The 14,672-nt window shown below is 35.9% G+C and overlaps 1 protein-coding gene across 5 annotated transcripts in view; it reads right to left on the bottom strand.

Annotated features, from left to right (window-relative positions):
• Positions 1 to 770: 770 nt before the first annotated feature.
• LOC111513482 (peptide transporter family 1) overlaps positions 771 to 14,672 on the bottom strand; it is a 38,170-nt gene continuing 24,268 nt past the window's right edge. For all 5 annotated transcript variants that reach the window (XM_074176256.1, XM_074176257.1, XM_074176258.1 and 2 more), the window contains 7 exons: positions 13,689 to 14,171; positions 7,999 to 8,102; positions 7,795 to 7,941; positions 5,259 to 5,373; positions 2,531 to 2,659; positions 2,366 to 2,473; positions 771 to 1,104 (listed from right to left, as the gene is read on the bottom strand). In XM_074176256.1, the coding sequence (XP_074032357.1) occupies positions 919 to 1,104; positions 2,366 to 2,473; positions 2,531 to 2,659; positions 5,259 to 5,373; positions 7,795 to 7,941; positions 7,999 to 8,102; positions 13,689 to 14,171 (1,272 nt within the window). In that variant the 3' untranslated portion in view covers positions 771 to 918. The remainder of the gene's footprint in view (positions 1,105 to 2,365; positions 2,474 to 2,530; positions 2,660 to 5,258; positions 5,374 to 7,794; positions 7,942 to 7,998; positions 8,103 to 13,688; positions 14,172 to 14,672) is intronic.

Raw genomic sequence — 14,672 nt, 5'->3', positions numbered from 1 at the left:
AAATTCAGTATGTGGTAGAAAAACTGGCCCCATTTCCATAATCATTAATAATAAATCAGATTTTCTGTAGGAACTATTTGGACAGAATACTTGTTCATCAAATCTGAGAATAAATCACAAATTTCTTCAGCTGATTTCATGAAGCAAACTTCATTACTTTTGAAATTAACATTTATCATTGTTATGAATTAGTTCATTTGAAATAATTTAATTTTAACCCAGTGAACCACGCGCCATACATAAATAAAAATTTAGTATGTGGTAGAAAAACTGGTCCCATTTCCATAATCATTAATAATAAATCTGATTTCCTGTAGGAACTATTTGAACAGAATACATTTTCACCTGAAATGATTTATTTTATAAATATATAATATTCCTCCGATTATCAACTCAACCAACCGCCACTGTTTTATGGTCCAACTAACTTCAAATGTAAACAAATTCTCCATAACCTCTCATTACCCGCCACCCCCCTCTCGCCATAAATTGTACAGAAAAGGATAGTCCGATACCCGCTTCAAAATACATTATTGTATTGGTATAGGCACCGTATGGGCATGGCAACTCTATGTCTTATTATTACTCCGATATTTAAAAAAAAAATGTCATTTGTCACATAGGCTAGACTAACGTAGTACAATTTCCATGGTACACGAACCATAGTTTGACTTGATGTACCATGTAGAGTGCAATAGAATACTGATTATATCTTAACTCAATCGTGATCGCTCTGTTAACAAGAGTGTACTAAAATATTATAACATTCATTTTGTTATTGAAGATACTGAGTTTTTATTATTTTCGTCACCTGTATATGAGCACAATATTTTCAATAAAACAGACGTCATGTATGTGTTAAACCTTTACTCGTGATTCCATTGAATGGAATGGTCCTTTACGATCATGTACATGTTGTCATTGTTCTCCATTGTCTTCATCACTGTAATATTCTTCGAATGGAAGGACTTCTTCGGTAAGAAAAATAGTAGAAGTTGATGTTGGCGTGTCGATCATTTGCACAAACTTATAATTTGATGCCATTTCCATAAATAACATCATATCTGCGACGATGAGGATTGCGAATAAGAAAAACTCGTGAGCCTGAAATGAAGATTGAAGATCATGAACATACAGAGAATAAGTAGAATATAAATTTGTCAATTTGGAAAAAATCAAATAGAGATTTCATTTCGAACATGCTGATTCTAAAAAAAATTGTAATGAAAATAATAATGATATGAATGGTGGCAAGTATTCAATGTATTAGAGATATGAAATATTCAAATAGTTTATTACTAACCAATGGAAACGACAACAAATGATTTGTTTTCTCACATATTGGCTTAATTTCATCAAAAAAATTCAAAACCAGACTGAACAATTTCCATCTTCTTGTAAATTTTTTTTCTTGTAGACTACTTCAGAGGAAAATATAAAAGACATCATAATATCAATAAAAATGAATGAAGCTCCCGATTCAATTTATTGTTACTTTATCAATAATTTTTATATGATCTTGATTCAACAATCAACTTAGAAACTCAGATCCTCAAACAGATGAATGAAAGAATCAACCTGCTGGAAGGAAGATAAACATCTACAAGACCGAAGTCTGTAAGATATTTTGCATAAATGTATGTTGGATATAATTTCAGTTGGATATGTCCAGCGTGCTTGTAGACGGGAAAGTATTTGCTTTCCGTTAGGCATTTCCTAGAATCTACTGTGTAGGTAGGTACGTTGGCTGAGACGAATGTTTCGAAATTTCCAATGCTGATACTGAATATAAATCCACCCACAGGAAATTTGAAGGCATGGAGAAACAGTGATGAAAAGGTAACACATCTACAACATGAAACGAAGTTACATACAAAATTTCAGCCTCCTACAATATAGCGGTACGGAGAAACAGCGATGAAAAGGTAATTTTCATATGTCAACGCTCCTCCTTTCATCCCCAGGGAGCACCCCAGTAGGAATATTTCAAAATCTTTCCTTATTGCATATCTACAATATAAAACGAAGCTGTGTACAAATTTTCTGCTTCCGAAAATATAGCTCCTCAGTTAAACGTGCTCCTTTCACCCCCACGGGAGGCGCCCCATATTTGAAAATCCTTTCGTAATGCGCATCTAAGACCTAAGGAGCACCTTTAGACAAAATTTCAGCTTCCTAGGACTTACGAAGAAACAGATATGATTATAGATTTTCTTTTTCTCTTATTTGCGAAATATTCCAACTGGCAACTTTTAAACTCGACTTGTAGTGAGGAGTTGATATTTGATAGTATACGATATTATCACAATTACCTATAAAGTATTATCTATTAAGTATTCTAAAATATAATTCAATCTGATATTACCTGACTCCGGAACATATTCAGTTGGGTTATAATTATAACCAAAAAATTCCCCACTGCCACTGATAAATACCATCCAGCTATTGTAACAGTTTTCATACTTCTTGGGGCCTGATGAAAAAATGGGATCGTAGAAAAAAATCATTAACTTTAGCCATTTTAGATTACCTGTGTGAATGAAAATTCAAGTCCGGCTACACCAAACATGATCTCCGCAACGGAAATGAGAAAATACTGCGGAATTTGCCACAAAATATTAACAGTATTTGGTACCGACATAGTGTAGAGTTTTGCAAACTGAAACAAGAAGAAAATATATTATTTTCTGTTACTTGTTCTCAGCAAAAAATCAAATGGTAGTATGGGGTAGGGAGGTATATTGGTAGTATAGGGCCTTTCAACAGAGACTTGCAAACTTTTGACAACTGATAATGGTCATCTTGTTGAAGCTACATCTGTCAAATTGGTTGTCATTTATTCAGAACGAATGATCAATACCCGTACGTCGAAGGAACGTAATATCTGCCAAACACATTGCCTCTGTCTGTGAAAGTGTGCAGGGGAATCCGAGGCAGTCGATTTCGCGTTGCTCACAAAAACTCGACCTTTCGCAGACCACAATTTGATGAATTTTGTGTCGTGACTTGATCCTGCACTCGTACAAAATTCAACTGACACAGGAACTGAAGGTAAACGACCATAAACAACGACGTGTGTTTGCTGAATAGGACATGGAGCAGTTGGCAACTGACCATAATCCTTATCGAAAAAGCATCTTCAGCTATGAGGATCATTTCTGGAAAAATGGGTACATGAGATCCTGGAGCGTTTAATGTATCCCGAAAAAGTCATTGTTTGGTGTGGATTCTGAGCTGGCGGCGTCATCGGTCTATATTTTTTCAAGAAAGACGTTGGCCAGACTATCAGTGTCAACGGTGAGTACTATAGGTCGATGATCACCAACTTCTTTTAGCCTAAATTGGATTATCTGGACACCAACGACATGTAATTTCAACAGGACGGCGCTACGTACCACACATGCCACATTGGATATTTTGCACGAGAAATTTGAGGGCATGGTCATCTCACGTGGGGGTGACATGAACTGGTTAGGTTAGGTTAGTGGGTCTATTCGAACCTCCACCGCAACCCGCAAGGGTTTATTGTGGCTCACACCTATTCACACTCGACCAAATGAACCCAGCTTTTCAAAGAAGCCTATTAGTTTGTATGGTGAGGTCTTTTAGGTCAAACAGTAAAAGTACAGCTCTGCCGAACTCTCAAAACCTGATTCGGTCATCAGTGGGGCAGGCACAAAGTATATGCTCTGCTGTTATATCATTTTCCAAACAGAGGCGACACACACTGTCTTCCGACAATCAGAGTCTCTGTATATGATTATTAAATGACAGTGACCTGTAAGAAGGCCTGTTAGATATCGTAGTTCATCCCCATTGTAGTCAAACAACTGTTTGGTATCAAGCTTCCAAAGATTGGAGTGAGCCAATTCTGGAAGATTCTGCCAGAAGTCAATGAATCTTTTTGCCATCCAGGTGTTCAATCTTTGTTTGGCAAAACCTAAAGCGATGCCAATTACAGGTTGTGGTCTGATGAAGCTGCTTGAAGCATCTTCCTTTGCAAGGGAGTCAGCAGCCTCATTGCCTTCCAGGCCAGTATGACTATGAATCCAGACCATAGACAATCTGTTAAGTCTTCCTGTCGAGGAGAGTCGTGTTTGGCAATTTGCTACCAATTTAGACATTGCTCGTTAGGAGTCAAGAGCGTCCAACGTCTCATGACTGCCGAGAATATTTTTATTGACTTATGTATAAGGTTGGATTCTTCCAATCTCTCCAATAGCGTAAATTTCCGCTTGAAATACAGTCGCTCAGGTTCCTAATCAGGTTAATATCTCTGTTCTGGGTCTGCAACTGAAAACACCTGCACCAGAATCAGAAGGTGTTTTTGATCTATCTGTGAACCAACAACTATTTGCTCTCAATATTTTCTTCTCCCTGAGGATCATGTTCTCTGTACTCGCTAACAGTACTTCATAAGGCAGTTCGTGGTTGACAGTTTGAGGCATAAAGTAAGAGGTCATTTCTAGAATGCTGTGACTTCCAGTGTCAATCAACAGTCTGTTGCACTCTGCATCAAATTGATTTGTGCAATTGGCAATGTCCACAAGTCTTTATGTAGTCTATCTAGCGTCTCTCTCCAGAAAAATGTGGAGAGTAGGTAGATCTAGAAGGATCTCCATGGCCGCACCATAAGTTATTGCAATTGCACCATAAGTTATCATTGGTCTGACATTCATCACATCAATCCAATGGATTTGTTTGGGACCTAAATCCCAAGTTTCCCCACGAGACCTTCGACATGTCAATAGGACAGTCTGGCTTTTTCCAAGTGAGCGTTTTAGTGTGAGTTTTTTGTCAAGGACAATGCCATGATATTTCACCTCAGTTCCAATGATCTGAACTGGACACCAAAATCGTCCGATTTGACCCCGATGTGGGGGGGTTTTCTTGAGTCGAAGGTGTATGCAGATGTCGTCGAAGTCAACATAACCCATGGTATCGGTCAAATTCTGCCTGATTCGTGGAAGTCATGGAAATTTGGACATTGTAGATGTGCTTCACCCAGAGAAGCCGTGGCGTAGATACATTAGAGCCAAGCTTTATCCCACACATAATGGCATCTTTCAAACGAATTGAAAATTTCGATGATATCTAACATACACTTTGTTTTATTTGAATTTCAAGATAGGAAGCGCTAAATGAAAGACCCTGTATATACTTATTCAAATTTAACAAATTGTCATCTTGTATATTCATAAGTTGTCCTGCAGAAGAGAAAAAATTCCATGTTTTCAATTTTAAAGGAAAAGACTTACCGCTATTTCTCCCCGGCTTCCTCTAATCACTAGAGAATAAACTCCTCCATAAGCCAAATGGAAATGTTTTTCAAACAGATGCTTCTCTTCATTGCTACTAACAATACATTCATAGCTGTGGAAATAGTATGACTGTTAAGTTAGAAGAAAATAGTGAAAACAAATCAGATAATAATGATGAGAATGAAGATATTTTGGACTAGAACAACGAATTTTCCAAATCATAACTACAGGAATTAGTTCCGTAATAAGCAAACAGAAATATCGGGATACGAGTTCTAATGAAATTGGAACCTCTGTTGTAACGGATCTCCCAACGGGGACTTCTGAACTCTGACAATGGGCTTGTTTCATGCTATGGAAAACTCTTTATTTTTGCAGAAAAAAGAATAATTCGAAAAGCAAGAATTTAAATTGGCCGCGTGTCTGTTGATCAATAAAATTGATCGTTTTTAGAGCGGAGTTGCCAAGTGTATTGGTTTTTAATATGCAATCACAGATCTGATTATCCAATTTGTTATTGTTGTCAACTCGGTGTGAATACAACTGTTACAATTATCTGATTAAAGAACGTATTTTTGTAAAAGGTAGGTCTCGGCGGGTGCCTATTTTGCTCCATATTCCGTGTCATTAGTTTACATCCTGAAAAATATTTTTTCAGGTTATTTTTAGATTGATATGTTCTGGAGTAATTCTGCATTTCACTGTACATATTTTTGCTTCTCTTTACAGTCACCATACTGCTCCTTGGCCGAGATAAAATAAAAATCAAATCAACACTTTCCATCCTTTGATAAACGACAAAGTCTGAAATGAATGTCATATAAATAAAAGGGACCTACTGAATATACCACCTACCGTTTCAATTTTTCATTCTTCATCTCGGTACCAAAGTATTGCGAATTTCACAAGTAAAACTCATCGATCATTTCAAAATCGACTCTTGGTAAGTTGTCTGGAGTCAGCTTTAACAAAACTAGGTTCAACATTAATTTCGAAATTATTTTAACAAAAGTACGAAATTTGTGGAAACCATTGACACTTTATTTTATAGTATTTTATTAATGACTATTCCTATACATTCTAGATGTCAAAAGGAAAATAAATATTATTATTATATTATTATTATTATCATTATAATAAAACACCAATAAAAAGAAAGGGGTTGTTTTATTTTATTTAGGATATCTACACCAGAGAACTGATCTGAATGAAGGTTATTGAGACATCAGAAGTTTCGATCTTGTTCTCTACCTGAATGATTCAAAAGCAAGGATCGGCGTGATTCTTGTTGAGTTGGTCTTGATTTTGACTCTGAACCAAATCATCAAAACTCTTCGTCTCTTTTAGTACTATCAGAATTTTAACTTTTAACCTAACTTTTTGGAGACCAGATTCCCTCAAATGGATGGATAAGAGACTCATCATGACCTACCAGGACTGTATCTATAACTATGTGATCTGTTACATGACAGAAGAATATGCTGAATTTACGCAGGGACTTATCGGAGTGAAATTGAAGCAAAACACGGGTATTTTCCCTTGACTTATTTTACGTTCACTTCGTTGACGTATATTTTTGGACATTCTCTATATATCTGTACATTGAATGCCTACCACAACGATTTCCGATATGTCTAATATCCTCGCAACTATCGAAATTAACAGAAAAACCGCCACAGTTTTTATATCGGGTACTGTGTTACTGAATTGCATTCAAGGAGAGAGATTTGTTGAAACGAAGTGAAAGTCCTTGGTTTTATTGTTACCCACGCATCATTCATTTCAATATAATTTGCCTTGGTCCTCGAAGGTTGAATAATACTTGTACTCTGCCGACCCGTGCCTGTATTTTACTTTTTTAAGCTGTGTATTTGCGAGTAACCATCTATTTTTGATGCCGCTGTATTGTCCATTAATCTGTAGAAGTCTCATATGAGCAGCAGTCTGATTTTTCTTGATTACCCCCGAAAAATTCTGAGAGAAAAATCTTTTCTACATTATACAAACTAAAAAGTTTGAGCGCTTTTCACACCTGTATGAACTTCTTTATCACAATCTACATTCATTCTCTATTTGTGAACTTGAAAAAAAATTCCTGAAAATTGAAAATCTGAGACATTTTCAATCAAACTGGAGAACGAAAATTCTACCTATTCTTAACGAATCATTTTCGTATACCTAATCTTATTTTGATACACCCAATGCTCTAGAAGTTATGAATTGTCTAATTGACGACACCCGGTATACAAAATCGTATAATATGAATACTATTTGCTATTTATGAATGATATTGTTTTGACACTATCATCGAGGTCTCCAGGCATTTGCAATAAACTCAAAATTTGGTTGAAATAAATGAACAAGTGGAAGAAAACTAGAATAATCTAAGAAATTATCAAACAAAGAGTGTATAGGTTTGAAACACTCTCATAATTTTAAGATTTTAGATAAAATTTTCGTCATAATAATGTGGAAATTGATTATTATCAGTTTTATTATATGTCAGAGTTTTGAAATGAGAAACATTACTCACACTCCTTGAGGTACTTCCATATATGCGGATTCCGACAAACTCGAGGAAGGCGAATCTTGAACAAAGTACATGTCTTCTAGACCAGAGGTGCCTTTCAGAGTCACCGTAACGTTGTGAAAATAGTCGGATGATTTTATGTACGATATCCTGGAATTTGAATTTTACATAGGCAAGTTTACATAGATAGAAAAACTATTAACTTGCCTCACTCTTGGTGTACCACTCAGTGACTTCTTGAAATCCACGGGATCTGTCACATATGCCTGAATTTCATTGTTTTCGTTTATTCCAATTAAAACGGAATCGATCTAGAAATGAAATGCAAATAGACCTCCGCACTTTCAGAAAAATTTGATGAAATCAATATTTTTCGTTAGTTCCACGACAAAATGGTTCATTCATCAGAAAGTAACACCCCCATTTTTTCATTTCGAAGAAAATCAAAATTTCAAATATGAATGTGTGATAAATTGAGAGTCTACTTTTATCGGTAACCTAAACATAATATTGGTATTACCTTTGCTAGATTGAACATATTTATTTCGAAATTAAAACCGCTCAAAAGCAAGCCTATATCTAAAGTAACTTTGTGTCCATACAAAAATTGATAATATCGTTTTACTCTAAAAAGTATGATCAATGCTTCTTTGTCTACTCGACTCCATCTCTTTTATTGGTCATTAAAAGTTTTAGACGCGAAAGAAATAGGTCTCTCAACGTCATTTTCGAATATATGTGAAAAAACGGCCCCAACTCCATATTTTGAAGCGTCCACCATTAAATTTATAGAAAGTTCGGGATTAAAATGAACTAGAATATCATTATACTGTAGTAAATATCAATTTTGACAAGTCTTCTATCAAACACCATCAATAATTTTTTACAATAAGTTATATCTGATATATCTGAAACAATAAATTCCGCCAGCCGATTGCAGTTAAATCTGATAGGCCAGCGTTACACAATAGATGCAAATGTGCGTGGTGATTATGGTTTGATCACGCATCTATCGTTGTTTGGGTTGCTTTGTTTGATGGATGAACAGATTTTAGATTTTTGAGTGGTTTCGAAAGTTGTAAATAGTAAAATCTGACATGATAACTATAAACACTCACAAAGGTCCCGTTCCAAACAGCCTTTCAAAAAAAAAAATTTCTTCCCGAAATCATGTGTGTCTGAGAATAGAGTGAAAGGGTACCCTAATCAAAATGTGAAACTGGAACATCTGGCATAGAATGAATCCACTTTTACCAATCACCAGAAATGCCATACTCTTCACGACACGATGAAGAAGAAGTTTTCTTCTACATAAATAATTGAAAGTTTCCTTCTAATATACGACTAAAAAACCCCAAATGATATGTTTTATGCTCCAAAACTAAAGGCGACCAGATCACTGTCTTCACTTTCATATTGAGTGGCAGATGATACTCTATTATGAATGAAGCTTTTATTTAATTTGACTTAATGTATGTTTCTATGTGGAGGTGGAACCTTGCAAATCAAATTTGACACACTTTCCGATGTCCGATTGAGCTGAAATTTTATATATTGATCCAGTCCCGATGACAATGCATTTTTATGATAAGCATGACGTGATGCTGCTGTTAGGATTGGCTCCAGACGAGGAAACTCTCCAACGGTTGACAGTAGGGACATGAAATATTGCACACCTTTTAAGATATGGATGACAGTTAGTCGGTCCACCATGGAGTTGCAGCCACATCCAGGGTTGGCTCCAAATCAGAGAACTCCTCAACGGTTGGCAGTATGGACTCGAACTTTTGCATACCCGTTCGGATATGATAGGATGGTTGGTGGGTTCACCATGAAATTGCTGCCACATCTACGGTTGGCTCCAAACCAGGGAACTCCTCAACGGTAGGCAGTAGGGATTTGAACTTTTGCATACTCGTTCAGATATGATAGACGGTTGGTGGGTCCACCATGAAATTGCTGCCACATCCAGGGTTGGCTCCAAACCAGGTAACTCTTCGAAGGTCAACCGTAGTAACAGGCATAAAAGGCATATCATGATTTGTGTAATTTGGTGAGATGGGCGTCAATAACATTGGCTTGCAACCTATCTTGAAGACGGAATACTCCAATATGAAACCCGGAACGGTGTTTCGTCAGGCACGAGCAAGCTTAAAGCTGAAACCAGTGGCGCATACATTACCAAATTACTAGCCAAGTCACGGTGAGGCCGTGCCGAGGATTGAGTGACATAAGGGTATAAAATGATGTCGTGACCTCACCGCCTCAGGGCACCTGGGTGAACACTGTTGTTTATTAGCTCTTACCTTTCTAAACGAAGCACTGGGTTGGCGGATATTCCTTCGTAACTCGTGGGAACATTATGGGAAATAAAGAAACAACAACACAAAGAAAAATATTGTTAGAGAAAAAGAAGTTAAAACTGCAAGAAAAATTTGTTAATGACAACGCTGACATTAAACGCTAACGACTTGACAAAAGGCGTGGTGAGGTGCGTAGAAAATCACCCACACAGGCACTCGTCCATTTAACAATGACGCACGGAATGAAATGAATAGCCTAAGAAATATATCAAGCGAAAACTAAAAAATAAAAAAAAATATAAAAACTCAAAAAAAAGCTTTTATTCACACCCTTTAAAGAGTAAATTTGGATTTTTAATTACATTATACCTATTCATTTTCCAATTACTTCATAGAATTCAATTGTAAGTAATAAAATTTCAATTTAAAATAATAATGAGATTTGGCTTCAGTGCTATACAATGTAATTTTGAGTAATCTTTTTCTTCAACATTTTTACTTTCAACTTATAACGTCATTACACAATTCATATGATATTAAAGCTTGTCTAGAGATTCACCTATGTAGATCAAACAGTAACTTGAGTTACTTGATCTAATTAATTTTAATTAACTAAGTTTGAACTAAGAAATACGAGTGCTTAAATCTCACGAAAAGCTTTTATATCACACAAATTGTGTAATGACCTTACGAGTTGATATTAAACATTTCAAAGGAAAAGATTACTCAAATTAACATCGTGAAGCACTGATGCTAGATTTAATTGAATTTAAATCTTATTATTTACAATACAACAAAATGAATTGAAGGGGTTATATTTTTATTTTTTTAGAAGTGAATAATTTTTGGGAAAGGAAGTTTTTGGCTTTCTACTACTCCATCTTGATACAAAAAAAGGAAGAAATTAATCAATTTGAAAATAAGTGACTCTATATGTGGATGTGTAGATCATGCAAAGAAGTAACTTTCAGACACAAACTGAAAGAAAGTCCTCCTGAAACAGCTACTTTCATATAAACATTAAATTACACGAAAGAAAAAGATTCTTTCGAAACAAATACTTCTATATGAACACTGAATTATATAGAAGATACTTTTTCTATACTCAGTTTGTAAAAAAACAATATGAAAAAATGAAAAATTCATTAAAACCAACAAAAATCAAATTCGATAAAAACTCAAAAGAGAAATTTCGTATTATTCCAGACGCTGAACTCTACGTAAAAGCAGCAACCTCATATCCTCCTAGGGGGCAGTTATTTAGATCGGATCATATCGCTTTCTCTGTGGAACAAAAAATAAGAAACTCGCGTTCCCTGGGGTTTCAGTACGTATTCTTCCTTCACGCTCTTGACCGAAGAATCGTCGTACCTAATCCAGCAGTTGTAGCCGGCGTAGAAGGCAACGGTCACGTAGTGTCCAATGTTGGCATTTTTGCCGTCGTGGTAAACGACGGCGAAGAGCTTGTATTGCTTCTCTGTTGCAGACTGTTTCCGACGATACCAATGTCAAATCAATCTTCGAGTCGAAATCAAAATCCAAAGCCTTGATAATCTTCATGCAACCGTCGTGACTGTATTCGAAAAGCTTAAGATCCAAAATGAAGATAACGGGAAGTTTGCAGAGCAAAATTTACTCCCACGCTTCGAATTTTTCGTTTGTTTTCGACGAAGTCAGTCCCTCTAAACTGTTCTTAGAGACGAGTACCTTGAACGCTTCTCTGACAGTCTTCACTTTCTCAATGTTGAGTGACAGGGTGAGAAAAGGCTGGATATTCTCAGTAATGTGGTCCCCGTTACGATGAATGCTCGACTTTAGTTGCCACTCGAAGATGTCACTTATCGGTGTAATGGTGAAGTCGATCCTTCTGGTTGGATGTCTTTTATTTCTCGATTCCCTTATGTTCCATTCATTATTCGAATCATTGCTCAAAGCAGAGTCAACGAGAGGTTTTTTATCGTCAATATAATATTCAACTAACTCCTTCAGCTCAAACATTTCATCATTGAGCCAATTCAAAAGAAAACCTAGAAACTCTTCCGCATCTTGTTATCTATCTTTGATCCAGTCAGTTCGCATGTTATGTAACATTTTACAAATCCACGTCGGACCGAATGGGATGCCAGTGTTGATTAAAACTTCTTGGTCATTCTTGGCATTTTTATCCACTCTCCCGTCTTTTGTCAAAATGTAGGAAGATAGGTGAACAAACTGATCCATAAAACGACACATTCGAAATATAACCGGGGTAGATTTCGTTCTCTCGATCGAAGAGATGTTTTTGCTCAGACTGTTCAGTAAGTTGTAGAGTGGTTGACATGCGATCAGGGCTTGCAAAATCGAGTTTATGTTGCAGTAATTGCTTTGATTAAGCAGACTCCTTGGCTGTAAGTTCACTGCTCTGCCGTCGATCGTGTACAATAATAATAATAATAATAATATTTATTTGTCAAATCGTCTTAGAATTATTACATTGACTATTGAAAAGCATAAAGGTATCCTAAGTACATTTATATATATATACTAGTAATATGTTGCTGTATCGCTGCTGTTCCAATGTTTCGACAGAATCAGAATTAGGCGTGCGCAGCGTTATAGAACAGTGCTTTCAAAAATTGTTCTACAGCGCCATCTAGTGGCGAGTTACAGAAAAATGGATAGCCTAAAAACCTTCTCTATGAAAAATTACTTATGCATGTCAAGTTTCATCACGATCGGTTGAGTGATGTAGAAGTTTATCACTTACCAACCAACCAACAAACATCCATTTTTATATAGTACACTAGTACTATGCTGTTCCAATGTTTTGACAGAATCAGAATCAACGAACTTAGGTGTGCGCAGCGGTATAGAACAGTGCTTTCAAAAAACCTTCTCTATGAAAAATTACTTATAAATGTCAAGTTTCATCACGATCGGTTGAGCGATGTAGAAATTTATCACTTACCAACCAACCAACCAATAAACATCCATTTTTATATATTAGAATAGTGAACAAATAAAAATGATGTCCACTTATGTTCACATGGAACCTGTCTGTGGAAACAGACAGGTCTTATGAGAATCATGATTTTTCTACCTCATCAGCTCATCAGTGTACAGCCTGTTATTGCGGAAACATTTGCTTTTTGAATTCACTTAGGAGCTTATGAGAGTAAATTGAAACTAATCAAGAAGAAAAGAAAATAAAAAAAATATGAAATATGAATCAATTTGCTGGGTCCACATAGTTTTTAACGAATTGTCTAGTTCGTTCAAGAATCCACTTTTTAAAGCGTTCCTTCATCCGATCAATATTATTAAGTGTTTTAACTGAGACAGGAATATGATTTAGAAGTTTAGCTCGAAAATAGGTGGAGCATCTTTGACCAATTGCTTTATTTGCTCTTGGTATGTGCACTGCTGAAGAGTTTTGTTCTCGTATTATTCGATTGCAGATCACAATTGAATTTTGTAAAATAATTCGAAAATGAATAGGTGTATTATAATTCAAATCTTATTTTTATCTTTTCAGGGCGTAAATAAAATATTCTTTTTGAGTTGTTTTTATATCAATTTATTAATTTCATAAAAGGAAGATCAAAACTGACTCACCTGTTGTTCTATGCAGACAGCGCTCAAGTCAAATTTGTGATTATGGAATCGTATATCATCACATTGAAGTGGAGCTACCACCGCAAGTCTGTACGTCGAAAAATTATTACACATCATATTCTTGATTCGAACCAATTCGCCGGAGTCTATGGTTTGCAAGCTGCTGTGGGAATGCGACATTTTCAAATCACACGGCAAGGTATTCATAATATTCATCGAAGCATGATGCCTTCTAGGTAGTTCTGGATATGTCGTTTCCAGAGCTAGTTCCAGTATTCCTGCCGAAAGAAATGCAGTTCCTGCTATTATCCCGCCGAAAGCCATACGATGCAAGGAGTTTTCTAGGATGTTGATTTTGGAGAAACAAGGGTAAAATATCCTGTCGAATATTGGGATGAGGATGAGCACCATTGCTGGATTTACCACCTGCATCTGATCTGGTGTTATTTGGGTTCCCATTATGTTGCCGTTCATGTGAGAGGCCTGGATAAAAGAAATGTTTTCTTTCAATATCATTCTAATATCCTGTTATTTATTGAAAACTGCCACTCACGATTCAAGATAAAGAGCAGTTTTCTGAAGCAAAAGTTGAAATCCATGACGAGATCATCAATGAATAATTATTAACAGTGATTTACCAGTAAATTTTGTGTCATATGGAACACAAGCAAGAGATGGAAAATGAGCAAACAATTCTTTTTGGTCCAATCACAGGACTTCCTTAAAAAAAAAGACTAAAGGAAATCATAGTAGACTTCTCAGTTTCGATAATAATATATTTTAGAAACATTTTCTTGAAATCAGTCCCATATCATGGTCGTTCCATGAATTGTCCTCCACTCGAAATAGCGAAATAATGGACTGATTTCCATTATTTTACCATTGGAGCATTAGAATAATTAGGAAAAAAACAAAATTAACAAATCAATTCAATTTGATATGTTATGACAGTTGTCATAATGCACGTTAAGACAGAAGAGATGC

Source organism: Leptinotarsa decemlineata, unplaced genomic scaffold (assembly GCF_025532065.1).
Source record: "Leptinotarsa decemlineata unplaced genomic scaffold, Ldec_3_MD MMD2_tig00001719_RagTag_RagTag, whole genome shotgun sequence".
NCBI classification, from domain to species: Eukaryota; Metazoa; Arthropoda; class Insecta; order Coleoptera; family Chrysomelidae; genus Leptinotarsa; species Leptinotarsa decemlineata.
The sequence above is the reverse complement of the archived record's forward strand: the minus strand, read 5'-3'. Positions and strand labels throughout refer to the sequence as shown.